Source organism: Hippichthys cyanospilos, chromosome 10, assembly GCF_059441005.1.
Source record: "Hippichthys cyanospilos isolate Australia breed blue-spotted pipefish chromosome 10, RoL_Hcya_1.0, whole genome shotgun sequence".
Lineage (NCBI taxonomy): Eukaryota > Metazoa > Chordata > Actinopteri > Syngnathiformes > Syngnathidae > Hippichthys > Hippichthys cyanospilos.
Window position 1 is genome coordinate 12,830,083 of NC_142378.1, and position 24,607 is coordinate 12,854,689.

The 24,607-nt window shown below is 38.6% G+C and overlaps 1 protein-coding gene across 2 annotated transcripts in view; it reads right to left on the reverse strand.

The window, feature by feature from the left end:
* dennd1b (DENN/MADD domain containing 1B) overlaps window positions 1-24,607 on the reverse strand; it is a 127,984-nt gene that overhangs the window by 7,774 nt on the left and 95,603 nt on the right. For both annotated transcript variants that reach the window (XM_088426282.1, XM_088426281.1), the window contains 5 exons: window positions 18,039-18,129; window positions 15,388-15,428; window positions 12,864-12,899; window positions 11,546-11,602; window positions 9,444-9,533 (listed from right to left, as the gene is read on the reverse strand). In XM_088426282.1, the coding sequence (XP_088282408.1) occupies window positions 9,444-9,533; window positions 11,546-11,602; window positions 12,864-12,899; window positions 15,388-15,428; window positions 18,039-18,129 (315 nt within the window). The remainder of the gene's footprint in view (window positions 1-9,443; window positions 9,534-11,545; window positions 11,603-12,863; window positions 12,900-15,387; window positions 15,429-18,038; window positions 18,130-24,607) is intronic.

Below are 24,607 nucleotides of genomic sequence, written 5' to 3' on the forward strand. Positions count from 1 at the left end.
CATGTCAGGAACTGTACTTTTTTTCTTTTCAATTAAAAACAAATGAATTAAAACATGACACAACTTATTACTTAATTGTATTTGAATGACTCTTTTGCAAAATGTTGTATGCCTTTATTCTGTTCTATGCAAATATCCTTTGTCATTAGTGTTGCAATTTTCCGGCAGATGTTACAGAAAAACAAACAGACTCAACAGTTTGTTGAGTCCACTGCTCAAATAGACAATTGCATGCTACTAGTAGTACAAACGAAGGAAGAATGGTAGAGTACTCAGGCTCCCCTTTGTGGTGTGCAAAGATTCAGATGCCTATGTAATGTTTCGTTGTACTTAACTTTTAACTTAAATCAATATATTTGCATGTATTTTTTTAAGGAGTGTTTATTTTTTGTGTGTAACGTCTTCAAAAACGCCTTGAAAAATGTTACTAGTGTCTCTGCAAGAAAACAACTACTATTTGTTCATCAATTTAATTGGATAACCATTTTTAATAATCTATCGTTCTGAGATCCAATTCAAATCAAAATGGTCTAAATCATTATTATTTTTTCCTGCATGTGAGCAGACTAATTAACTTGTTGAATGAAAAAAAAAACATTTGAGATTACTTTGGAAAGAAATAAAACATTTTTACTCTTTTTTTATGCTGTTGTGGACCAAACCTTTAACTGTATATTAGTTCACTTATGATATTTAACCACCAATTTGTTGGCTGAAAAACAAGGTCAATGAGAAAGGGACGTAAATTAATTTTAGTGCAAGCCATTTTAGAGCATTTTGACATTTTCAAACCCACAATTTATTGTTTTCAGTCTAATATCTAACCTGGGTCATTGATGCCATCTACTGGTGATTGTGCATTAGTAAATTTGTTTCCAAGATTGAAATTTAAATTGGAGTACTATAGCATCACACATCCCAGCTGAAAAAGTATACTCGTGGCAGTGAACGAGCTAAAAGGCGTTTCTTTCACTCCGTTTCATTATTGAATTGACAACATAATCAACAGATTATTTAATTCGTAAAATAATCAGGGAGTTACTAGCACACCGAATTGTTTTACTAATGAGGACAAAGTGCGTATTAGTATTGAAACTTGATCAAGGACATCTTATAAATGCTTAAACACTTTTCCATATTTTGTCAACTTTCAACCAGAGCATCAAAAGCCAGAAGAGGAATAAACCCCCTCCGAGAGGAACACGGGGGGTGCTTTAGTGCGTTTGTTTTTTTTTTTTTGCTGCACAGAAACTGAAGACGCAGCGACAAAAGGTAGGTGCGGAAAAAGAAAGAACCTGCGAAATAAGATGCGAAATTGTTAGAGGTGAGCGAATGTGCCCCGAGGGTGACGGGAAGGAGGCGGAGCTCGTAGGTGTGACTGTGCAAAGGGGACAGCGCTGGATCCGCGTAGCGAACCGGTCGTCATTAGTAGACGCGATGCCAGCCAGATGGGCGGAACGGAACGTGTGGCTGGCATGGCCTCATTTGGGACGCACACACATGCGCGCGCACACGAGTTAAGATGTGTGCAGTAGTCACTTAAGCCTCTCAAGTCTTGGGCCTAAGCAGGAACACATGTGGCGGCAGCGCTGATTGGCCAGCTCGCTGGCCTTCCAAGGTAGCTTGGAGCTATAATGAAAGAGATTTGAGAGGGGCTCCGGTCGGGGATCCCTAAACAGCATTTAATGGATTCCTGCGTGGGGGCAGTAAATCTGGGGCCAGGCTGACGTGGCAGCCAACCAGAGAGCCGGCGGAGCAAGAGATGCACCTGTGATACACACACAACACGTGCTGAGCGTGTTCATTTGAACACGCTTGGCAAAGCGGGGCCTCTTGCGCGGCTAGGTGTTTATGAAAGCAAGGTGAAGGCAAACACAAGCAGACGCAGGTCACCGGGCCCGCTTAGCGCTGTGATCTCCCTCGCGGCTTCGGTCCCGGAAGTTCCGCGGGGAGTGGGAGACGGACGGTCCCCTCGTCAAATTGTCATTGCTCTCACGATGAGTTTCCGCCAACTTTGGTTCTGACACTTTTCCGCAAAGAGTTCCTCAACAGCAGCTATTTGTCTGACTGCTGAACTCTGATGCACTGCGCGCCAATGTAAAGAACAAAAGCCTGTTTAAGAGTGGAGGCACCCGCAGTCAAATATAGTCAAGCCCCGGGCCTGACAGCACAGAGGAGAACTTGACAAAGAAGAACAACAGATTATCATACTGCTGCTCCATTAGCTCCTCGCTGTGGGCTAATACGAAACTGAAAGGTGCAAATGAAAAAGTCATCCTCCCTCCATCCGCTCCCCGCCTTACATTTTCTCCCGATGTCGCTGCCGTCACTCTCATCTTTGACAGTGAAGGAAAAAAAAAAAGCACTGATGCAAAATGTGACCCGCTCTGGTAAAAGGGTCCGCATGTCGGTGCATAAAGTTTTGCGTAAATGACATATTGAGATCTCGTGGACAAAAATACGTATTTTGAGCATTCACCAAAATACCCTCCTTTAAGTCTCAAATTTCCCTTCCCAGCAGCCAAAACTTAAAATTGCAGTGTCTAAAAATAAGTGATTACTACACGATACATATTTTTTGTTTTGACTAGCTAGCTAGCGCAACATGTTAAAGGTGTCAACAAATAAGAAGAACATAACCTCAAATATCACTTGACAAAAATACTTGATATGAACGCACACAGACACTAATAAATGTCAAAAATACACCATAATGTTATCCTCCAGAACAAAGCAAACAGAAGAATGACTTGTGTTTGGCTGTTTTGATTGCAATTTCATGTAAATAATGTGATCACAAGTAATTAATGTGATCCATTCTCGATGTAGTCATTTCATCTAGCGTTTTCAATTTTCACTTTAAAAATGAAAAGAAAAAATCGCAATTGGTCCTAACTCGATCCGTAATGCACGCATGTGATTTAAGGTGTTCCTTTTGTATTACATTGAACACACAAAAAAAAAAGTTGAACATCAAAACCATTTTCATTTTGTGCCCAAATGCATGAGATATAATATCCATGATAAAAAAAATCAATGAAGTCTCTTGTAACAAGCCATACCAAATGGCAAATTGTGACACAAAATCGTTCTATCAAATTTCATGAGGGTAATATTTCCTCAATGAAACAAACAAACAAGTAGCAATAATCAAACAAGCAAACTTTGGCATATTTTTGGCTTGATTGTATTTTATGCTTGAGTAGATACAATATGATCTTAACGGGATCTTCAAAGTTGTTTTGATGTTGGGGCCTAATCCCCATTTTCCCCCCATTTCATTTAATGAGAGGTGAATCTTTCTCAGCTTAACAAGGCCTAACATCTCAGATGATGTCATTGCCTTCTATTTGATTTTACTTTCCAGTGGTCTTTCAACAGTTCCTGTAAGTTGGAGGTCAATATTGTTGGCTATAGAACTTTGATGGAAGAATGTTGATTTTTGAAAGCTGGAGGTCCATTTTTTGAGGTAATTCCATGTAATATATAAATATATAAAGAATTAAGTGAAGAGGACAGGCAGACACGAGCCACATTATCAAAATGACCCAGCTTGCGTTTGGACAGGGCGATGGTTCTCTATCAAGAGGAGTATGTTTTAATATCCGAGCTTTTATTTTGTTCTCTGACGGGAACATTTCTTTCTTTCTTTATCATTTTTATCATTTCAGCACTTTGATCCCAGCTCCAGAGTGCTTGGCGAAAGAGCAAAAGGATCTGGAATAGCTTCAGTACTGTATTTGGACACAAAACACAACACACTCATCGCCTGAGTAAAATATGAGCTAAACGCTCTGACCTCACCCTCGCCCCTCGGAGTCCCGGCGCAAGACGTCTCAAAACATTTTGGACTTCTGACGCGACAAGTTAGCGTTCATTTCTGCTTATAAGAGGAAAATCAATTCATCGGCACGCATTTGGCCAAGTGCATTTGAAGGAACAAACTTTCCCCTGCATGACCATTTATGCAGAAGAGCTCTCTCTGTGGCGAGGCCAAACTCGAGCGGGCCTCAAAAGCCCGCCTTACATTATGCATTTCATAGGGTATTTCTGGGAGTGTCCACTGATCTCGCAGCTTGGCAGTATATGTAAAGAGATGCCTGGTAAAATGCAAACAAACCTTGGGGAGAGGCAGAGACTCTGCAGAAGTACGGCCAAGTCTGCCTGTTTAAGAGCGACGCGCTCCAAAGAGGCGGAGGAAAATAGCGTTTGAGACAAGCTCCACTGCTCGTCCATCCAACTGGCCTTCGCTGAAAGCACACTTTTAAAACAGGAGCCATATATAAAAGGAGGAAAATGTGCTGCGTGCTTATTCTATTAAAGCTGAAGTCTCATCCAGGTGTGAGAGTGAGAAGAGCGGCAGTGCAGTACACAGTTACTGCCTGGAGATGGCACTTTGGTTTCAGAAAGGAAGCCCCGACCAGCAGTGACACAGCTGCACACAAGGCTGTCTGTTCGCAGCAAAACGTCAGTAAAAAAAAGCTTAGAACAAGAAATATATTCTTTTTTTTTTGTCTAAAAATAAATGATCTTTAGCTTATGTCCAAGACTATTTTTCTTAATTCAGGAAATGATAGCAAATACAAAATTTTTTCATAAGGGTGGACTTGCACCTGAGCATTGGTTTCAAACATTTACAGCAAGTTAAATTCAATAATGCTGACTTAAACCTACTGCATTGTAGTAACTGTTTAAATAAAGTCACTGAAGTGATTTTGGAAGCTGCGTTGTTTTAAAATGACAGCTTTACATGGATATACTTCTAAGTAGAATGTTCTAATTCATGACTTATTTAAGAAAATGCTTATAGGAAAGGTTTGTGGAAATCAAACAAAACTTGACATAATTTTCAAATTAATCAGATATATTGCTTATATTTGACAGAATATTAGAACTATTTGCTTAAATATAGGCTCAAATGAGAAAAAATGGCTTATTTTGAACTACATTTTTGAAACATTTATCAGGATTTAGGTGGTAGTGTAGTTGTCTACCAATCAAGACTGAACCTCCAATCGCTAGGTAAACAAATTGTCAAAGCTATGAGTAGCCAAGGTAGAAAAGCATTATATGAGTGCAAGGGCATTCACCATTTAAATTATAATTGTTTTTTAAATGTTGTCTTATATTGAGAATTATTTGCTTGAATTTCATTGGAAATTTGTTTAAATAAAACATGTCCTACTTATTTTTGCACTCAGATTGTTCTTAAAACCATTAGAAAAAAATATAAATATATATAATATTAATATATATGTGTGTGTATGTGTGTGTATGTATAATACAGTGTGCACACATTAATACAAAACTAATGTCTGCTTTAATTTAAAAAAAAAGTATATACAGGGTAAAAATATGGTTATATTTCATCTATTTTGGTGATGGTGATGTGGAGAATGCAGTTTTTAAAATAATTTATACATACATATACAGTTTTAGGAGTGTAGTAAATGATGAATTGACACCTACTGTAAATATCAAAAGAATTTGGACTGGGTGAAAAAAAATCGATTCAGTTGTAATCTAAGTCAACTAAAAGTTCATACAATGACGTTTCTTGCAGATGTACACATTGTCGCAATGGTGGCAAGCGAGAGGGACTTCCCCAAAAAACAGGTGACATCACAAGTTTGATCATTTCCAAATGAAAGAAAAGTGACAGAAATAATGAAATGCAATGTTCAATTATTACAAAATGGACAAAACATATCACAGCAGTACTTTGGGGAAAAAAAAAAAAAAAACATAAGCAAGACTGTCTTGACATATGGCTCCATTGCTTGTCTTGGTGCGTTGCCTAGTGGCCGACGACTGATGCTATTTACGTAAATTCTGCCTGAAAATACCTAATGATTTAAAAGTTAGCATTTTACCTTCTGAAGAGGACGAGACTGAAAGGAGAAACCCCAGAAAAGCAAGAAGAACTCAAAGACACTGCTTAAAAGGCCTGGAAAATCATTTGGAATGAAGACTGCAAGAGTCTGATGAAGTCAATGGGTCCCACCCAGACATGATGCAATCATTGCAAGTACAAGTTATGCCACCAAATATTATCCACTCTAAGTTCATTTAACCTTTAGTCACTCGAAAAGTAAAGGGCTTCAAACAAAAAGTGCTCTGGCCTGAGTTATTTAACAGTTGTAGATGTAAATACTATGGAAAAAAAAGAGAAATTCACAACTTTTCTTTTCATTAATCTTTTGGTCTGAAACTCAAATGTCTTCAGTATTCAATCCGTTAACAAAGGAACTGACCTTGCCATTCAAGTACTTCTAGAGGGGACAGAATATTAAATGTATACCGTATATCTATTCCTTTATTCACCCACACGAATATATACCATACATATATAATGTGTGAGTCTGTGTGAGAAACACACAGACACACACACCATTTTCCACATTAGAGCACATGTCAAGTTATGTGTACACATTATATCGCGTACGTGTCCACTCGCCATGAATATATGAGCTGTCTTCCACCGATGGAATCCACAAACATCTCTAGCCATGCATTTATTCAACTCACACGCGCATGCACAAGGCACATACTGAGCTACTTTTCTGCCTGTGCATATTTTGTAACACTGTACATACTGTGAAAGAAGAGCCAAGCCCAATCACACGTCTGCTGGTCGATTGTCCGTAACTTGGTCTCAGCCACCTCTGCTCTTTACACAGCTGTCACTTTGTTCCCTGTGACGGGCGTGACAATGTACAACATACACGCGCGCCACTGCCGGGTAGCCCGACGCACTATCCGCCAAGGCCGATTTCCAGCATTTTCAATGAACCTTCAAAAAGAGACGCTCACACGCAGAGGAGGCAAAACAGTGGCTGTTGCTTGAAGTCGGCAGCCTTGTTTTCATCAAACCAAAAGATTCCTCCTACATTCCTCATCAACAAACTCTTCAAAATGCTCCGAATCACCCACACCCTGCACATGGCCAGACTGTGCACATACACAACAGCAACACGCAGGCATTCATACAGCGTGAACTTCATTCATCTCATTACTTCGGGGCAGTGTTGGTGGTTTGAAAAAAAAAAATGAATCTTTGAGGAGATTGGAATGCTTTTCATCAATTTGCACTTTTGAAGGTTGTGTTGCTGGTTGCTTCTCAGGTCACACACAGCAGGTGCGTACAGCGGAGCAATGTCAATGTTTTGAATAGTGTGCTAGAATGCGGCATTATGGCTGAAAAATCTATCACGATGCAAATATGTCGGGCACTGTTATTGTGCTCCATTCATATTCCCTTAGCAGAGATGTAAATGTTAATTTGCTGATAATGTAATAAAGTGAACGAGTGTTAGGGTTGTTACAATTATATTAAATATCGTTCATTGTTGGTCCAATTTGAATGCAGACTCGAAAAACCTCAAAACTGTATTTACAGTGAATTTAACTGATTTCATTGTTTTACCTGACTGATATATAATTTCCCATGCAGCTTCACTAGTCTACACAGGGTATTTTGATTAAATTGACTTTAAAAGCTTCAAAATCCACCCGCTTAAATCCTTCTGAAGGGGTGGCCATTTTGTCACTTTCTGTCATCTGAAACTTAGGTCAAGCGACGTGATTGGTTGTTTTCTGAGCTCTGAGCAACTGTGATGTCATTATCAGTTGACACTCGACAGCAAGTGCCCAAATGGATTTGAAAAAACAAAAAACAAAAAAAAAACACTGATGTTGCAGCCTTATTCATAGTCCACAAACACAATTCTGAATTATTATGGGGCTGTGTAGAACATATTATTGTATAGAATGCGTGTTGAATTACCTTTAAATGCAATTCTGAAGCTGCTACCGTAGCATGTCATAGACAAGGATCAACTTTACCATGTCGGCTTTTATCATGTTAGGTTGCACAATATTACTTCACTGCACATGTTGACCTGTATTTTAACAAACTTTTCCTTCAGTGAAGACAAGGACAAAGGACATAAAAAGGGGGGGGGGGGGGGGGGTGTTCGTACACAAGGGTATTTCTACGTTTTAGCCACCATCACTTAACCCCTATTTAAGCAACTTATTCCCAATGAGGTCAGTTTCTGGTATGGCGAACACCTGTTTCGACTGAACAATACTATCACAATTTCACAGGGGGGAAGGTGGAGGAAAAGAACACAGTTATGGGAGACAGACACAGCAGAGATAAGATGGATGAGCTAAAAAGGATGTGTTTTTTTTCCCCTAAAATATAGCACTTAGGTGCCTGCGAAAAGAGAAAACACACACACCAGCAAAAATGCACAGTTTTTCTTTCAATTGTTTCCACATGTAAGTAGAGAGTGTAAAGAGATGCTTAAAAAAAGTGAAAATAGATGCTGAAAATGCAAATCGTTGTGAGGATATTGTATGTGACTGAGGATATACTGCCGGACCATGATAAATACACTCAGCGGTGGGACGTGCAACCCTGGTTCCTATGTGCCCCTTCCGCAGTGGTCTCCAGGGGCCCGTTACTGTGGCAATGAGCAACTCTTAATGGCATAGACACGACTGTGAGCAAGTGTGTATACTTAATACGGCGTGTGTGTGTAGATCGGTGCGTGCGCACTGCACACATACATTGCATGTTAACTGTTAATCTCTGAGCATCCTTTGTATGCACCCAGAGAAGGTCTTTGGGAAAAAGCCCTAATTGCCCTTCCTCCGCCCGCCCCCCCCCCCCCTCAGGCCTTCGCACCTTCTCGTGTGCTAAGAATTTCCAGCCTGGTTGCACACACACTGGACAGACAACGCTAATTAGGGACCCCACAATCTCTCCTAATCACGGTCTTGCACGAGCGGGACCAAAATGTCACTGTGTGCATACAGGCATAATGTTGAAAACAGAAATGGGTGCGTTTTAATATAACAATGAATAAGTAAACTTATGTATCCCTGAGGATGCATGCACATGTTAAGTACTGCCCAGACATGCGCATTTAATCACTAAATTCCCTTAAAGCTAAAAAGTGAATGTTTACATTAACTGCAGACTGCGGTACAATCCAACTTCATCTCATCTCATGTGTGCTCTTACGCTTGATACACACAAAGACAAAAAAACACAATCCTCCCGGTGGACAAGCAAGTTTTTCAGAGCAAATGCTGACCAGCTTATGAGTTGCTTCTCCTGTTCGCACTGTTCTGGGAGAGATACTACGTGTACAACAGCAGCACGTGGAAAGAAAATAAAACGCTTATCATAACATTTGGCATGCTGACAAAGTGATGTACTTCCAGAAGCTGCTACGCGGCAGGCGGCGAGCTAAGATGATGAGAGAAGAGGAATGCTGGGATGGAGTAAAGGGAATGTGAGGAAATCCGGGGTGAAAGGCTGCATTCATATCAGTCAAGCTCTGGTCTGATCAGCGCAGAGGTAGTTAACTAATTTACCGGGGGTCTGTGTGTGCGCGTGTAGGCGAGTGTGAGTGTGTGTGCTGTCATACCCGTCTCATCCTTTGCAGTCGCCTTGGAGACAGGCTCTTGGTACTAGTGGGGGACCCAGCACAGACAGTAATCCCTTCCTCCTCTTCCTCCTGCGAGGGCGAAATAGTCAACAAATAAATCTCAGATGTTTTGTGTTACCCTACCTGCATACAACTCGCAAATATATCAGCCTGGCAATGGACCGAAAGTTCACATATTCAAACCATATTATTATGTGTATTACTCCATTCATCAATCTCGACATTTATGAGTCTGTCAATGTTCAGTATAAATATAGGAATCAATTCAGATAAAATGTAGAAAAAAAGTGTAACGTGTAATGACTTTATTATGTTTTGTGTCAATGTAACTGGTCTGACACTTTGAGCACAGCAGCCTCTGAAATCATCCCAAAGCAAAATGAAATCAAACTTCACAAGCACATAAAGCCTAATTCAAATAAGCTGTAATAGCAATATATTTCAGAATGTCAATTTGAGACAAGTGTTAATTCCTTAATAGTGCACTAAGGTAAAGAATATAAGATAATCAATCTGATAAGATTTTTGTTGTTCTTAAAACGTTATTAAAGGCCAGACCTAACATCATTTTGTGCCTGATGGATAGTGCTTTTGAATGGAAAATAACTTGGAGCTCTTAGCATCAACTTTAAATTTATGGAAGAAATTCATTCAGTACATGCTTTTTATACTGTTAACATACATGTCTGGCATTGTTGATTAATATGGACGTTCAAATAGAAAGGCATGCCTCAATTTCTGTCAGCCATACATTGAAGAAAAGGTTTGGATAATAACGAATAGTATGAAATGAAAAGAGCTTAACTAAATATATGGCAGTGAAACTATAAGAACATATAATTACTCAAACACAATAATAAAAGTATTAATTTGGCAAAAAGAAAATGTGTATAATTGATGCCCACTGAAATGCAACCCCCTCCCCATAAATAAATAGACAAATAAATAAATCAATAAAGTGAACAAGACAAGGGGTGGGATCATTGAGGGGAATCGCCTCCCTTCCAACAACCAAAAAAAAAAAAAAAAATAGAAAAAAAATGGAAAAGAAAGTTAAAGAGGTATATTGGCAAGTTTGGGTATGTGGTGGCCCCTGTATAGCAATTATAGCAGTAGATTTTATTAAATAATAAAGTAATAAAAAATAAAAGTATACCTATGTATACAACAAACACCCCAAACCATGTATAATATTAGATATCTCAATCAGTGCATTAAAAATTTTTTAACGTTTTAATTTCCAAGAATACTTTCTCATTTTATGGGTTATTCTTCTCTTGGTGAATCGAATTCTTCATTTCGTTTGTTGCTTTTGTTCTATTTCAACCAAGGTTAAAAAAAATGGAGGGGATAAATCTAGACAGCAACAAACTTGGTACTAAACACGCCTAATCACTTCTGTGCTTCCACAATATTCGGAATGTGGCTACCTTTAAGGTATGTCCTTTGCTGTCAATTAGCAGCCGGCGGCTATGTCAAAAGAAAAGCGAATTCATGTCGATGACTTCCAACAACAGAGGAAATACCCCCTTCGCAAATCTTCGAAATGAAAGGACTTGTGAATTTGTATTTGCCCTGGTGAGCGCGCGAGCATGTTTGTGTATATGCGTGTTTTACAGAAGCCTGCATCTTGCTCATGTTGCTCATACTCAGCGCCCCACTGACAGATCAAAACTGCTCTTGCCTCATCAAATCGAGCAGGCTTATAGAAACATACACCTCGTTACATTAGCTTTGAGGAAATCACAGGCTGGCTGATGAAATATGCAGACAATAAAGGGGAAAGAGGGGCCGGGGTGACATGACAGGCCATAGCCAGAGGGGCGTTGGTTAAAAATGTACAGGCATGAACAAAGCGCTGAGCGGGCTTCGCCAGTCATTAAAGAGTCCTCACACGCTCCATGTAAAGCAGCCTTCCTGCCTCTTGCTATGAAGGGCCTTCGTGTCCGGCTGCCTCATAACAGCCTTGTGTGTCCGAGTGTGTGTGTGTGTGTGTGTGTGTGTGTGTGTGGCGATGCTTCTATCATCGGCACAATGTTTGCGTGTAAGGTGTGAAGGTCGGCGCCGCTGCTGCTGCTCACCCGTGCTTTAAGCCGTCCCTTAATGTCCCGGATGCCCCGCTTGGCGTGACTTTTGGCCTGGGAAGAAACGCACAAACAAGCCGATTCGATAAACATGATAAAAGAATCAAAATACTGACCATCATTCTGTTGTTGAGTGCATTGCATTCGTTTGGGAAAAGAGAGTAATTTAATTGGGGGTTTGGGGATTTTTACAAGTCATTTTGTGTTCAATTATGTTTTTTCATGTTTGGGGGGCATAGTAGAATTCCTTTTTCTCCCCTTGTTTTTGTTCTCTATTTACTGGACTTTTTTTCTGTTTTTCAGGATCGTTGTTCTCCCCTTATGACAAGAGAGCAAATAAAGTCTACTACAAGTCATTTGTTATTCAGGGGTAAACAAAAAAATGTTCTGTAAAATGAAAGCTGATGATCCGATTTTCAGAATCTTTGTTTTTTTAAAAAGCGGTTTAAAAAAAAATCAGACATTTTTTTTGCGTTTGTTTTGTTTTGCAAAGTGATGTTTACCAAGTTTTTAGAAAAACTTGGCTCTAGTTTTTGGGATTTTATTCCCCTCTATTTGTTGGACGAGTTTTGATTTTGCTACTCTGTTAACTGTCAGTGCCACTGTCTTCAATAAAAAATCTCATCAAGTACGTTTTTTTATGGAGGGTAGCTGACACCCTTGACTAGAGCTTATCTAATATTAAGCCAATTGAGCATTGTAGTGATAACTGTGACCAGTGTTGCCATACATACTACACATACATTACAGACATGTAATTCTAAGTAAGGAATGGGAACCAATCTTTCATATAATACCACCTAAGTTGACTTGGACATAGCACATTATTCTGTCAGTCTTGAAAGATGAGTGAAAATGCTCAACATACTGTAACTCTAGAAGTCGCCTTTTCCGATAATGCTCGGCACTGAAAGAGTTAATTTTTTCAGTTCTTGTTTTTTTTTAATCATTTGTCCCCCTGTGATTAGAGAGAAAATAAAGTCTGCAACAAGTCACTTAGTGTTAAGGGGTTAAAAAAAACTTTTTTTTTTTCATTTTTCAAACAAAAATCTGTATTTTGATTTATATTCCTGTGTCATGGAATACTCTCACTGTTTTAAGGTGTAATCCCGCCATTCTTTAGAGTTTTTTTTTTCTGTTTGTCAGAAAATGTTAACTGACTTCCATCCATAGCATGGCTAATACATTGTGTGTTTTTTTTCTGGTGCAAAATGTCTTCATTTGACCATTATAATACACTTACTATAACTCCAGTATATGTATTCGCTAATCATGGGTATATATCAAGCTGCCATTTGGGTGAGAGGAGCTTTACCTTTGTCACTGCTGTATTGATGAGTGCTCCTCCTCTCTGTTTACAAAAGCAGTTGCATTAGTTAGATTTCACGAAGAACAAATGTATTTTACTTATGATGCACATAGGGCATAATTAAATGTCAATAGCATTGTACTGCAGGAATGAAATGTGCTACATATGATATTTTACACAAAAGCTGTAAAATTATGCTGCTGGCACATCGGCTTGCATTGAGCAGAAAAACATTCTTTGTTGTTGCCAAGGGGACAGTAGATCACCTGATTTAGTGGTCTATAACAATGGCGGACCAGTCAGGACACTTGCTGTCATGTGCAACGATTTGGTAAAGGACGAGACGCAAATCCCACGAGGCGGGCTGTCTCACGAGACTGACTCCACAAGAATGACACAAGATGAGGTTTTTGCCAAAATGTTAAATATAGCAGGATTCCTAAAATATACTTTCCAGTTTTTCAAATGTTTTCTTTTTACTGCGCATAGTGCACCTATCTACGCAAATGCAAATGTAAGTGAAAAAACAGGCTCATTTTTTAGCGATAGCTCAGAGCTTTCCTAACACAAAACACTTTAACAAAATGCATAATGTAAGCTGTGGTTTATGGTCTTTTTTTCATATTTTCATCATACATTTTTCATATATATATATATATATATATATATATATATATATATATATATATATATATATATATATATATATATATATATATATATACTTTTATACTATAAATACTTCAACTACAGACCTCAAACGGAAATTTTCAGTCAATCAGAAATTCCCGAACACGGAAAAAAAAATGTAAGCATTAAATTAAATTATATTGCATTAACAATCGATTCCTTGCTACGAGACTTTCGGTCTCCTGAAATTGAAAGCTATTCGGAGGACCGCTTTAGCCTAAACACAGCAAGTTCCCACTCCATATAACGGAGAAGTATCTACTCCTCCTTTTTTAAATCTAAGATCATCGACTCCAAAACGGCGACATGTAAGTGACTCTTTAATGTTATGAGTTTGGCTGTAATTAATGTTGGCTGTAATTTTAATGTTATTAATTTACGTTCTGTAGATCATGGCGTTCATAAGAAAAATAACAAAGTCAGAATTTTGCAACATGATTTCTGAGGACATTTCAAAAATAAAAGGCTTCATATCAAAATGCGAGCATTTGTATCCATACAATATTCGGTATAGAAATGTTTATTTTGAAGTCTCACCAAAAATGGTGGCGTATTTTATTGTCAGAGCAGTAACAAGTCATGCGTTCTTCTGAGCACTCCATCGCCAAAGAACAGCCGAAAGAAAAAGGATCTTGTGCTGTGCAGCGACGAGAAATCTTGTGGCGTCCTAGCATTGCGAAATCTTGCCGAACGAGATACTGTCGCATCTTTAGTAATTATATCGTTTTTACAGTTTTTTATTTGATATAGTCAATATCGCATCTGTGGTAAAAACCCAAGCTTCCGGTGACTTTCAATTTAGTCCAATTTTAGCGCCGTTACAAGCAATTATTCCCTCACTGACCCTCAGCAATCTTGTCATTTAAAACAAACCATGGCTTCTCTTACTGTGATTTTCAATATCAATCACCAGGCAAGTAGCTGTAAATAGCACTGCCATACCGCTTCAGAGTAACACTGCAGACACCTGGCAAAGTATCAATCACAGCATAAAGCTCACGTTTCAAGAACTTATGGTGGTTTTTATTTAGAAACGGAGGATGGAAGGGACTTCACATGATTGATATCCACTTTGAGGGCCGGCGGGACGACATTCTGGAAGGCAATGTCTTTTTCGAGTGTCTTCTGCCACGCATTTCTTAATTCCTTTATTGTTCCACTCGTGCTCCCTTTAGGGCTCGAGTAAAAACACAAAGCGGTGGCTAAACAGCTAAATAGAGAAAATAGCAGGCAGTGTTTCAGAAGTTGGCAGAAGAGGGAAAAGGGGGTGGGGGGGCGCTAAGGTGAAGGCCCCTCTTATAGATCCCTGTCAGTCAGGAAATTTGAACTTTAACAAACCTTTGAAGAGCACTCTAGAGAACTAATTCAGACTCAGCTGACAGCGGGGGGGAGTGGTAGAGACAGTGTAGTGAGTGAGAGGAAGAGACAGAGATTGGATTGGGAGGTGTGTTGGGGGGGTGTTTTGTGACAGAGATGAAATGAGAGAGGGAGATAAAGAGAGACAGACAGTGAGAAAAAGAGTGACGGAGAAGGAAGGAGATCTATGTTCTCCGATTGGTTTAACGCAGTAACACCAATGTTTGCGGCCAGATCAACACGTCATGTCCGCGGATGTCTTGTCATGTCAAATCACTCCTGTCTCCACTGTCCGGCTGCACGCGCCACTTCACACACCCCAAATGCTCTGCAGCTGCACCCGGACATCCGGGCTGCACGTTCTCTCGCAGCCCAGAGTTGTCAGTCACGCTTTTAATTAACTTTAAAAAAAAATGGTGTGAAAGGTGAACTGGGGCTACATACAGTATATAAGCAGTTATGGAAAGAAAAGTCATGTGAATACCTTTACAGTGTGCATCCACTGCTGATAGGACTTGGCGTTACCTGAGGAGAAAAAAAATTAAACAAATATGAATATCTCCATGTGGAGATTGTGACAATGTGGTATCAAACTTTTTTTTTTTTTTTTGGTCCACGACAATGTTATAGTTATGGTTTTCTCACATTATATATAAACAACAAATTGATGAATAGCTACTGTAGATTTCAAATAAGAAGCCACTACTATTTTCTCACACTTTGAACCTCGTGGCTCATAGTACAGTGCAACATATTTACAGTTTAAAAAAACTGGACATAAACATGAATTTTGAATGGATTGAATGCAAGGGGTTATGTGGAAGATAGCGCCAAATAAACTCTGGTAAGCGTGCTACTGTTATGTTGGTGCGGTATTCTAACAATCGGAGTGTGTCGGTGTTATGTTGAAAATATGTTGGTAGTGCTCTTATTTCTAAATAGGCAGGCATGTTTAGTCTGCTGAAAGCATGGTGTTGCTGCAACTAGGCAGTTAAAAAAATGAATGAAAAACATTAGATAATATTTCCATTTTTTCTAAATATCTGATGTTGCAACCTGCGGCTAAGAGTCCGGCGCAGCCTACACATGACAAAAATAAATTTCATGTTAACTTTTTGTTTTAGCAAGCTTATGATCAGGTTTGCCTTATAGTCTGAAATGTATTGTAGTTTTGAAGTCAGAAACTGTTATAAACTGTGTCCACCCAAATTAGGGCTGGAATAAAAAAAAAAAAAAAGTTGACCAATTCAGGTCAGTCGGTTTAAAAGTTGACTGAAAGCGCCACTGGATCTAAGCTTGCACCACCGTTTTCTACAGAGACCTTTTTTGCAGAGGCACACTGTGCTTCAATGGCAGCCACATAGATAAAAATAAATTAATATTGAATTATTGCAAAGTAGACCTGGAATATAACAGTAGTACTTCAACTACAGCTGCACTTAAACAGAACCTAAACAGAGCCAAATGGCTGATCCTATGCATGTAGGCAAAAACACATTGATTTCGTAGTTAGCAGGCTTTCATTAATGACAATATAAGCACATGGAGCTTCTGAAAAGAAAGTAAAGATTGTGAACTTCCCTAAAAGTTCTGTATTGTGGGCTGTATTATCCGAGACTATAGCCTGTCACTGCAAGAAATCTATAATGGCTCCACTTTAGGTGTTCAAATTGGAAAAGGGAGCCAAGCACAAAACGTGTCCAATCTGCTCATCAAGAAGAGGAAGCAGCTGAAGAAGGCTAACAGGAAGTTATTGGTCTCATTGTAGCTTATATGGATGGCACTTGTAGGTTTACTAATGACATTTTGTTGAAGCATTGTCTGGAAGGGCCTTTAAAAACAAAAAGATAATTCATTTGTAGAAGATGATAAAGAATTTGTATTTCTATCCATTTCAACTTTTTAACATTAGCAAATTAATAAAAATAAATATATTTTTTCTTCTATGTGGATGGGGGGATGAGTACTCGGTTATACAATGGAATACTCAATTTGAAAAGGATTCGATAGTTGAATCGTAATATATTTCTTTTAAAAGGTGCCTGCTAAAAAAGGAAACAATTTTACTTTTGCGGGCTATATAAAATGTTGGGGCCAATCTGGCCCCCAGGCCTTGAGTTTGACACCTGTGGACATTTTCAGAGACAGAGGGAATATTTCAATTCACTTCAATGGGTTTTTGTTTTGAAAGAGTTAATTTTTGGGGTGCAGGGTAAAATAAATAAAGAAAATTACAAAAATATATATTGATTTCAGTGTGAACTATCAATATTAAGAGTTGTGTGTTTCTTTTATATTGTAGAACATTGCTATAGAGCATTGCTGAGCGCAAAAGAAGCAGGTGCATTGAGACAGTAACTTGAGAGTTGACGGACAGGCAAGCCATTATTTTCATGTTATACATACTAAATTAAATTACCTAATGTACATGTACTTTAAGGAACACTGTTTGAGTGTTTTTAAGAGCCATTGTAACACACAAGCAAGGATATGTGTAATACAAAACAGAGGGGTGGGATGTCACTGCGTGTATTCAATTATCAATGGTGTCAAACTAAGTGGTGATAAACATTTATAATTACAAACGTTTAAGGCGGTGAAAGGAAATTATTCATTTCTAAAGTAAAAACCTCAGGCGTTTGCATCAGAGTTCCTTTGGGATTTGATTACTTATTACATGTCTATTGTGTCTGCATCGTCATTGCTGACAAACCAAATTTAATTGTATCCATCAATTTCCTTAGCCAAGAAAATTTAAAGTAACACTTTTATCATGTAGATGCATCTCAAGCAAGAAATAGAACAAATTGAAAATGAAGAGTTGCTGCTTTGCTTCTCAGTGTCACTTCAAGGTTTAGTTCAAAGCTTGATATTGCTTTTCATGTCAATAATCGTTAGAATTCAATAGTCAAAGGCTGCTCATCAATGGATCGCTTGTAATCACATCTGGATTTCATGGGAAAAGCAGCAGTGTGTCAAGTTTTGATGTCAGAATACACGCCTGAATACATTTAAGACATGTTGTTTCATTCATCACTTTTTTTTTATTTGAGCACAATAACTTTCATGTTGAGCCTGAAATATGGCAAGTTAATCTAAAGTGACTAATTGATGGACAGGTCTGCACCAACTCACTTCCACAAAAGCCCCCCTCTGTGATCTCTTCTTCAAACACGTCGGTGAAGCCGCGGCCTGCGTTCAATTTGGCCAGCCGTCCGTCGATGAACTGCAAACATAAATTACAACTGCTTTATTAAGGAGAGGAGGAGGAGGGGAAGGTACACACTTAAAGTGATATACAGGCACGCGTGCACAGAGTCAATCACTGGGGCGACATTGGGGTGTTATTAATCCTGTCGGGCGGAACCGCAAGACAAAGATTAGGTGCTTTGCAGGTAATAGGGATTGGATAATGTGGAGCAGGTGAGGTAGATTAGTGCAACAGACTGCGAGCAGAACAGCGGCCGAAACAAGAGGAAGTTTCATTTCCGTCTGTGGAACACATAAAACACCATCTCATAAATATGAAGTTAACGACCAAGACAGTACACATTTCAGGAAACCCTACAAGTGCGTGTAACATTCGGGGAAAATAAACATCCACTCAACACCAAAGTGGAATAAATGTCTAACGTAAACTCAAATAAGGAAAGATGGGACAATGTTTTCTGTTGCAAAAACTGAGCTAGGACACTGTAGGTATTCCTAATGGGATCTTTGGGAGAACAATGATTAAAGAAAAAAAAACCTGTGGGGAAGAAGATATAACATTTTTTGCAAGTATTTAACTGTCTTTTACCCTTATAATCGCTAGAATCAGACGACCCGTGTAGTTTATTTCTGTAAAAAGAGGACCTGTATGCATAAACATTCACCATATATACTGTAGCTATTAGAATGTATTGTATGCCTTAACACACCAAGTGACAAAGTGTATTTATTCATTCATTACTTCAAGTCAAATTAGATGCAAGGCACCTTACCATACCGCAAAGAAATCATGTGATTTCTCAGCAAAAAAAAAAAGTTCTTTTTGCCATAAATACTTTCAGTTACGCACCATCAGTGTTCCACCAAGTTAATGATTGTGTGTGTATATGCCAAAAGGCCACAATTAATAAGTCAAATGAAATAACATTCCGTGTTCTCTAACCGGTGCACTCTTAATTGAATCAGATGGAGACATAACTTTTACATTATTCTCTGCAATATAGTAATATTCCTGTGTGTGAACAGGGATGAACTCGGACGTTGGTTCGGTCTGCCCGCTTCTTTCATTGAAAATAATGAAAATGAAAATAATTTTGACTTGCAGGTGTGTCCATCGAAGCGTTTGGTTCCATTTAAGTGCACAACACAGTACGTGCTGAGCGCAATGCGATGAGCTCCTCGCCGAACAAGGTCTGAGCAAGCTGGTCTGACAGTAAGTCCGACTGTAACACGGAACCAGGAGACTGGACACCAATGGAAGGAAAAATAAAAATGTAAGCTTTCATCTTCCTTAGCCATGTGCATAGGTTGTTTTTAACCGCATGTCCTCTGGGACTTCCTGCTAACTAACAAGACACATAGCCACCCGCTCCTTTGGTCAGAGGGCTGGAAGTTCATCATTAGACCGTTTTAATGAGAGGTGAAAGACTACTCGGCTACTTGGCTCCTCCAATTAGCGCACATAATCAAGCCACATCAACACCCAGCCAAAGATGCCACTTATCTCACTCAGCCTGATTACCTGACTCATTGTGGGCATTAATTAGACACGCTGGTCATCACAAACCAATCATTTTCTACCTATCAAACACATAGCAAGAAAGTGAAAACAAAATATTTTTCAGTCTTGATGTTCAGCAACAAGCAGATTTATTCCTTCATTTCATAAAACTCCTGGATGGCGATTGTGCTACTTATGCTTCCAGGACCAAATAAAATAAATATCAGGCCTTCTTTCACAGCTCTTAACGGAAATTTGAACAAATTGTGACATGGTGAAAATGACAAACTCAATTTTTTACAGCTGTTTTGGGCAAATACAGTACTGCTCCCCTGTAGTATGTGTAGTACTGGTACACTGATATGTGCTATGAAGAGGGTGTTTCTTAATCATTTTTTGTCAACAACATATAGTATTTTGGTCTTTGAAGACTACTTATAATGGGAAGCTCTATTTTAAACCTAAAACCTGAAGTCATGTCAAGTTTGATATGGCTTCATAACACTCGTTTTGTCAGGTGGCGATAATGAAATTTGGATGTGTGTTGGCAAGGGTAAACTGAGGTGTGGTTGTTACTGCAGGTAAAACTGCAGTTAAATCCCTTATAACAATAATAATTAAAATCATCAGAAGAAGAAGACAAATAACAATAATAGAAACAGAAATAATAATAATAATAATAATAATAATAATAACAATAATAATGAAGAAAAATATGATTTAACAGCATTCTTAAGTTTTTCGTTTGTTTTTAACTATATGACATCTTCCACGCTCCATTCAGATATGGTAATAGATATTGCACATAGACCCCCATGTGTAGACTGACCAATAAATTATGAAAAAATAATAGTAAAATGACAACAATAAAATTAGAGAAAAATATACATTCTAATTTTTTTTAAACTATTTGAGATCAAGCACTCTCTAGCCACATAACGCAATAGATATTGCACATACACCCCCACTTGTGGACTGACCACAAATGGGTCTGTGGGGGAAAATTAAGAAATGAAAAATAAAAAATTAAGACAGAGGTTTCAGCCCAACGTCAGCAATTTGCTTTTAGTTTTCATTGACTGATTTATTCAGATGGTTCTATGCATTCTAAATGTTCACAAGTGCTAAATTTATGATATCAGGCTGGAAGGCTGATGGAAGATAAATAGCTGATGGTTCATAAGTTGTGTGAATAAAGCTCTTGGCAATCGTCCCCGTACACTCAATTCAACTGTGTGTGGCTTAGATTTATCATGCTTTAGCAAGAGTTCATTGACTTGGACTCTGCTAGCAGAATGTGTCCGTTTGTGTGCGCATTTGTGTGTGTGTGTGTGTGTGTGCGTGTGAGTGTAGGAGCTTTGGATGGCTGATAGGAAGCAGGTTTAACGCCATCAAACTTCCTCCCACATTCTTTGAGTGGCTTGAAAATGGATGGCCTGGTGGGATGAGATGAGTGCAACCTTTGGTTAGTAGAAAAGAAAATTTGGGACTTAAGCCAATAAACATCCGCAATGTATTACTGTATGTATATACAGTAGATGATCAATTCTTTGATCAAAAAATGGCCACATTTAACAATGTATTCATCGATTAATTGTCATTTGTTTCAAATATTTTCAAATACGTTTTTTTCCCAAGCCTTTAAGGAGAAAAATTATGTTGAGCCAAGCCTTTAACCTGACAGGACAAACTATATATAAAGCCTACAATTACATTTGCGTGTGAGGTATGTGCTGGGACAATGCTTTCCACGTACATTACATCATTCAAATAGGGATGTATACTTTTCACATTTTCCTTGCATCCATTGAACTGAAAAATGTGCTTACTTCTATACTCAAAGTGATTGTGTTTGTAACGTTAGTGATTTACTAAAGTACATTTAATGATGGTGAGGGGGGGTCGTCAGTCCTTTTTATTGCTTTTTATGACAACAGATTTAAAAAAAAATAAATAAATCATAGGTTCCATATTACTGGATGCTATGGATTCATTGTGAAAGGTTAACTTATTCAAGCTCATTCAATTTTTTGAGGGCCTTTATCATGGTATTTCAAGCTTTCCACAGTTAAATATACAGTATGCAGATAAAATATATAATTCACCTCAGGCGCATTTTGGCTTATTTTCGCCACTTAAACACTTTCTACAGTTAAACCTTTGTAGCTAATAAATGAAATGTTGCGGTTTACTTGGGCAACTCGATGCAAAATCTCTCCTCTCCAACCCAGTAATAAAACCGAAAGTAAAAAATGTCAAAGTCTCCTCGGATAAGGTAGCTGAATATTTACTCTTGAACAGGTGATAGAGCTAGTATGAGGGTCTTTTATCGTCATATTGTCTTCCAAAAGCCATTTGTTTTACTGCTCTGGCCGGGCTGAAGGTGAGAGCCCAGAATCAACAATAAATTCTTCGAAATACATCAATGGAGGAAAATAACACTGTGGGCTTGGTTAACGTGAGAAAAAAAACATCGTAACACGGTTAAAATCTCCCAAGTTGAATTTGCATAAAGTAGTAATGATGGCCACTTGTTTTTCCTTCGTTAGCTGATTGTTTCTTGTCATAATATGAAATATAATAGCTGTGTATAATTGCGAACAACATAACTGATGTTCCCAACCCTGAAGCAGGAAATTCCACAAATGAACCATGAAAAAGCAAATGTATAAAGTGAAAACCATTTCAGGTGACTACCTTTTTAAGAGGGAATACACAAAGCAGTAATCAAAGCAAAGCGATGCTATTTTTTTAAGAAACTACAACATAAAACTAAAAAAAATATGTTTTCAGCTATTTCGACTTTTTTTAAAGTATTGTGAAAACTCCGCGTGTTTAAGCTTAGTGTTGATGCCTTCAGCGAGCCTACATTGTAAATTCTCTCGAAAATAAACGCTAACCCATTGAATAAGAAGGTATGTCCAAACTTTCGGCCTGTACTGTAGATCTAATTTATGTTCCCAAAAGGCATGTTTCAAGTTTCAAATTCACCGGATTATTAAGTTGAATTCATAAAAATAAATAAATACAGAGCAGCCAAACCACGCAAGTTGAGCGCCGGACTATTCCGCGCATTCAACGTTTGCGTGTTGCTGAAGCGGATATGGGTCACGGCCAGTGCAGAGCTCGCGCACGCCACTGGCATCTCGGTCGAAAGAGGAGTGGGGGAGATAAGCCCATCCCATCCCCCGTGCCGGAGTGCAGATAAGGGCCCGTTTCCCAACGTTGGAGCGGAGGCAGGAGCCGGTCGGGAGGAGGCTTTGAACTGCTGCTCGCTATCTGCTCTGCTCTGGGAAAATTATAGATGGAGCGCAGAGTCCAAAGAAACAAAAGACTGATTGAGGGTCGCTGTGCTGTACTCTGGGGGGTAAATCACACTACTATCACGGGTCAGGGATCACAAAGAAAAGTTCAAGGGGTGAAGAAAAATGTTCTTCATAGCAGGGGTGTCTTTCCACTTGGCTCTGACACGGCTGCCTTTCGTACGGCAGAAGGGATTTGGTGGGACAAACCATAAAGTATACATGAGTGCAGCCTCGCATGAATAAAGGATAACTGCACACACAAGGTGCACGCGCATAAACGCAGTCAAAACCACATGGAATACAATGTGTCGGTGGTGAATTGGAAATTTTCTTAATTAAAATTCTTGCGACACGCTTGCGCTGTGTATGCTGAGATAAGCATTGTAAACATTTTCATGAGGTCAGTAACCGTCCATGAGTGCGGGCTTCTGTCTTGACTGCTTCTCATCACTCGGGAAAAAAAAAAAAAAAAAGTAAAAATTCGACAAGCTCACTCCGATTACAGCAACTCAGCACATCATTTGCTGAGCACACAGCATAAAATTTTGCTACAAGATCGTCTATAAAATGATGACTTGACTTGATTTCGTGAGGAAGGGTGTGTCTCGTCAATATAGTAAATTGCTTGAAAGGGTCCCTGTGTATTTTTTTTTTCTCAAATAACCGGTCTCCTTCTAACTTTTCGACTGTTCTGATTTATGGTTTTTACAGGTGGAACCCTCAGCGCCTCCAAATCACAATGGTAGAACTAGACTGCACGGATCTAACTGGTTGGATTAAATGGGTAGACATTTTGCATTTTATGCAAAATCGGGGATCGGTTGCCATGTCATACGTTGTCCATCGATCAATGACGATAATGACTGGATCCGGAAAAAAGGACTGCGATATCATTCTGTGCTGCCATCCTATCAAAGACGCTTCAACATACACACAGTCTAATGTTTTGTTTATTTGTTTAATTATTGAAAATGTCACAGACTTTTCTGTCTTGTGAATGTTTATTCGTGTTTTTGGGAGAATTTCAGGGTTTCATTGAAATCATTTACTCTGGCCGGCAATTTTTTTTGTCAATTAGTGCGGTAGGCTCATCCCTATTTGGAATAAACAATAATTTTCACAACTTGTTCTTCGTGATTTTTTTTTGGTTTGTTACATACATCATTATGTGATTGACACCCAGTGTTCCGAATGCAACACTGTACAGTACCATTTTACTCTTTTCAAGTCTTTGCAGTTCACTGCACTCCTTGCAAAGAGGTTGCACAAGCCTCGGTACCCTTTCTGTTCTGCGTTCTTCACTATAGCGAAATTAAAAAAAAAAAACCTCTTGAAAAATTATCGTTTTTTTACCAAATAAGTTATGGTTCATAAAAATAAATAAATAAATAAAATAACAAAAGAAAAGTGTCATACAATGTACAGCAAACTAGGGCCTGGCCAATGTGGAGATTGTTAGGCCGATGGCGGATTTTGGCCCAAAAAAAGAATACGGATCGGCTCATTCATTTTAGAAATGATAACAAATAGTTATATTTGTTTCCTCCGAATGAAAATCAAAATGTGTCAATGATATGCAGATTTTTACTATTCATGGGCCAGCCTGGTTTCCCCATGAATAGCAGTTAACAGTAAATCTATTGTTTAAAAAAAAAAAAAAAAATCAATTTGATTCATGGAATGCATTG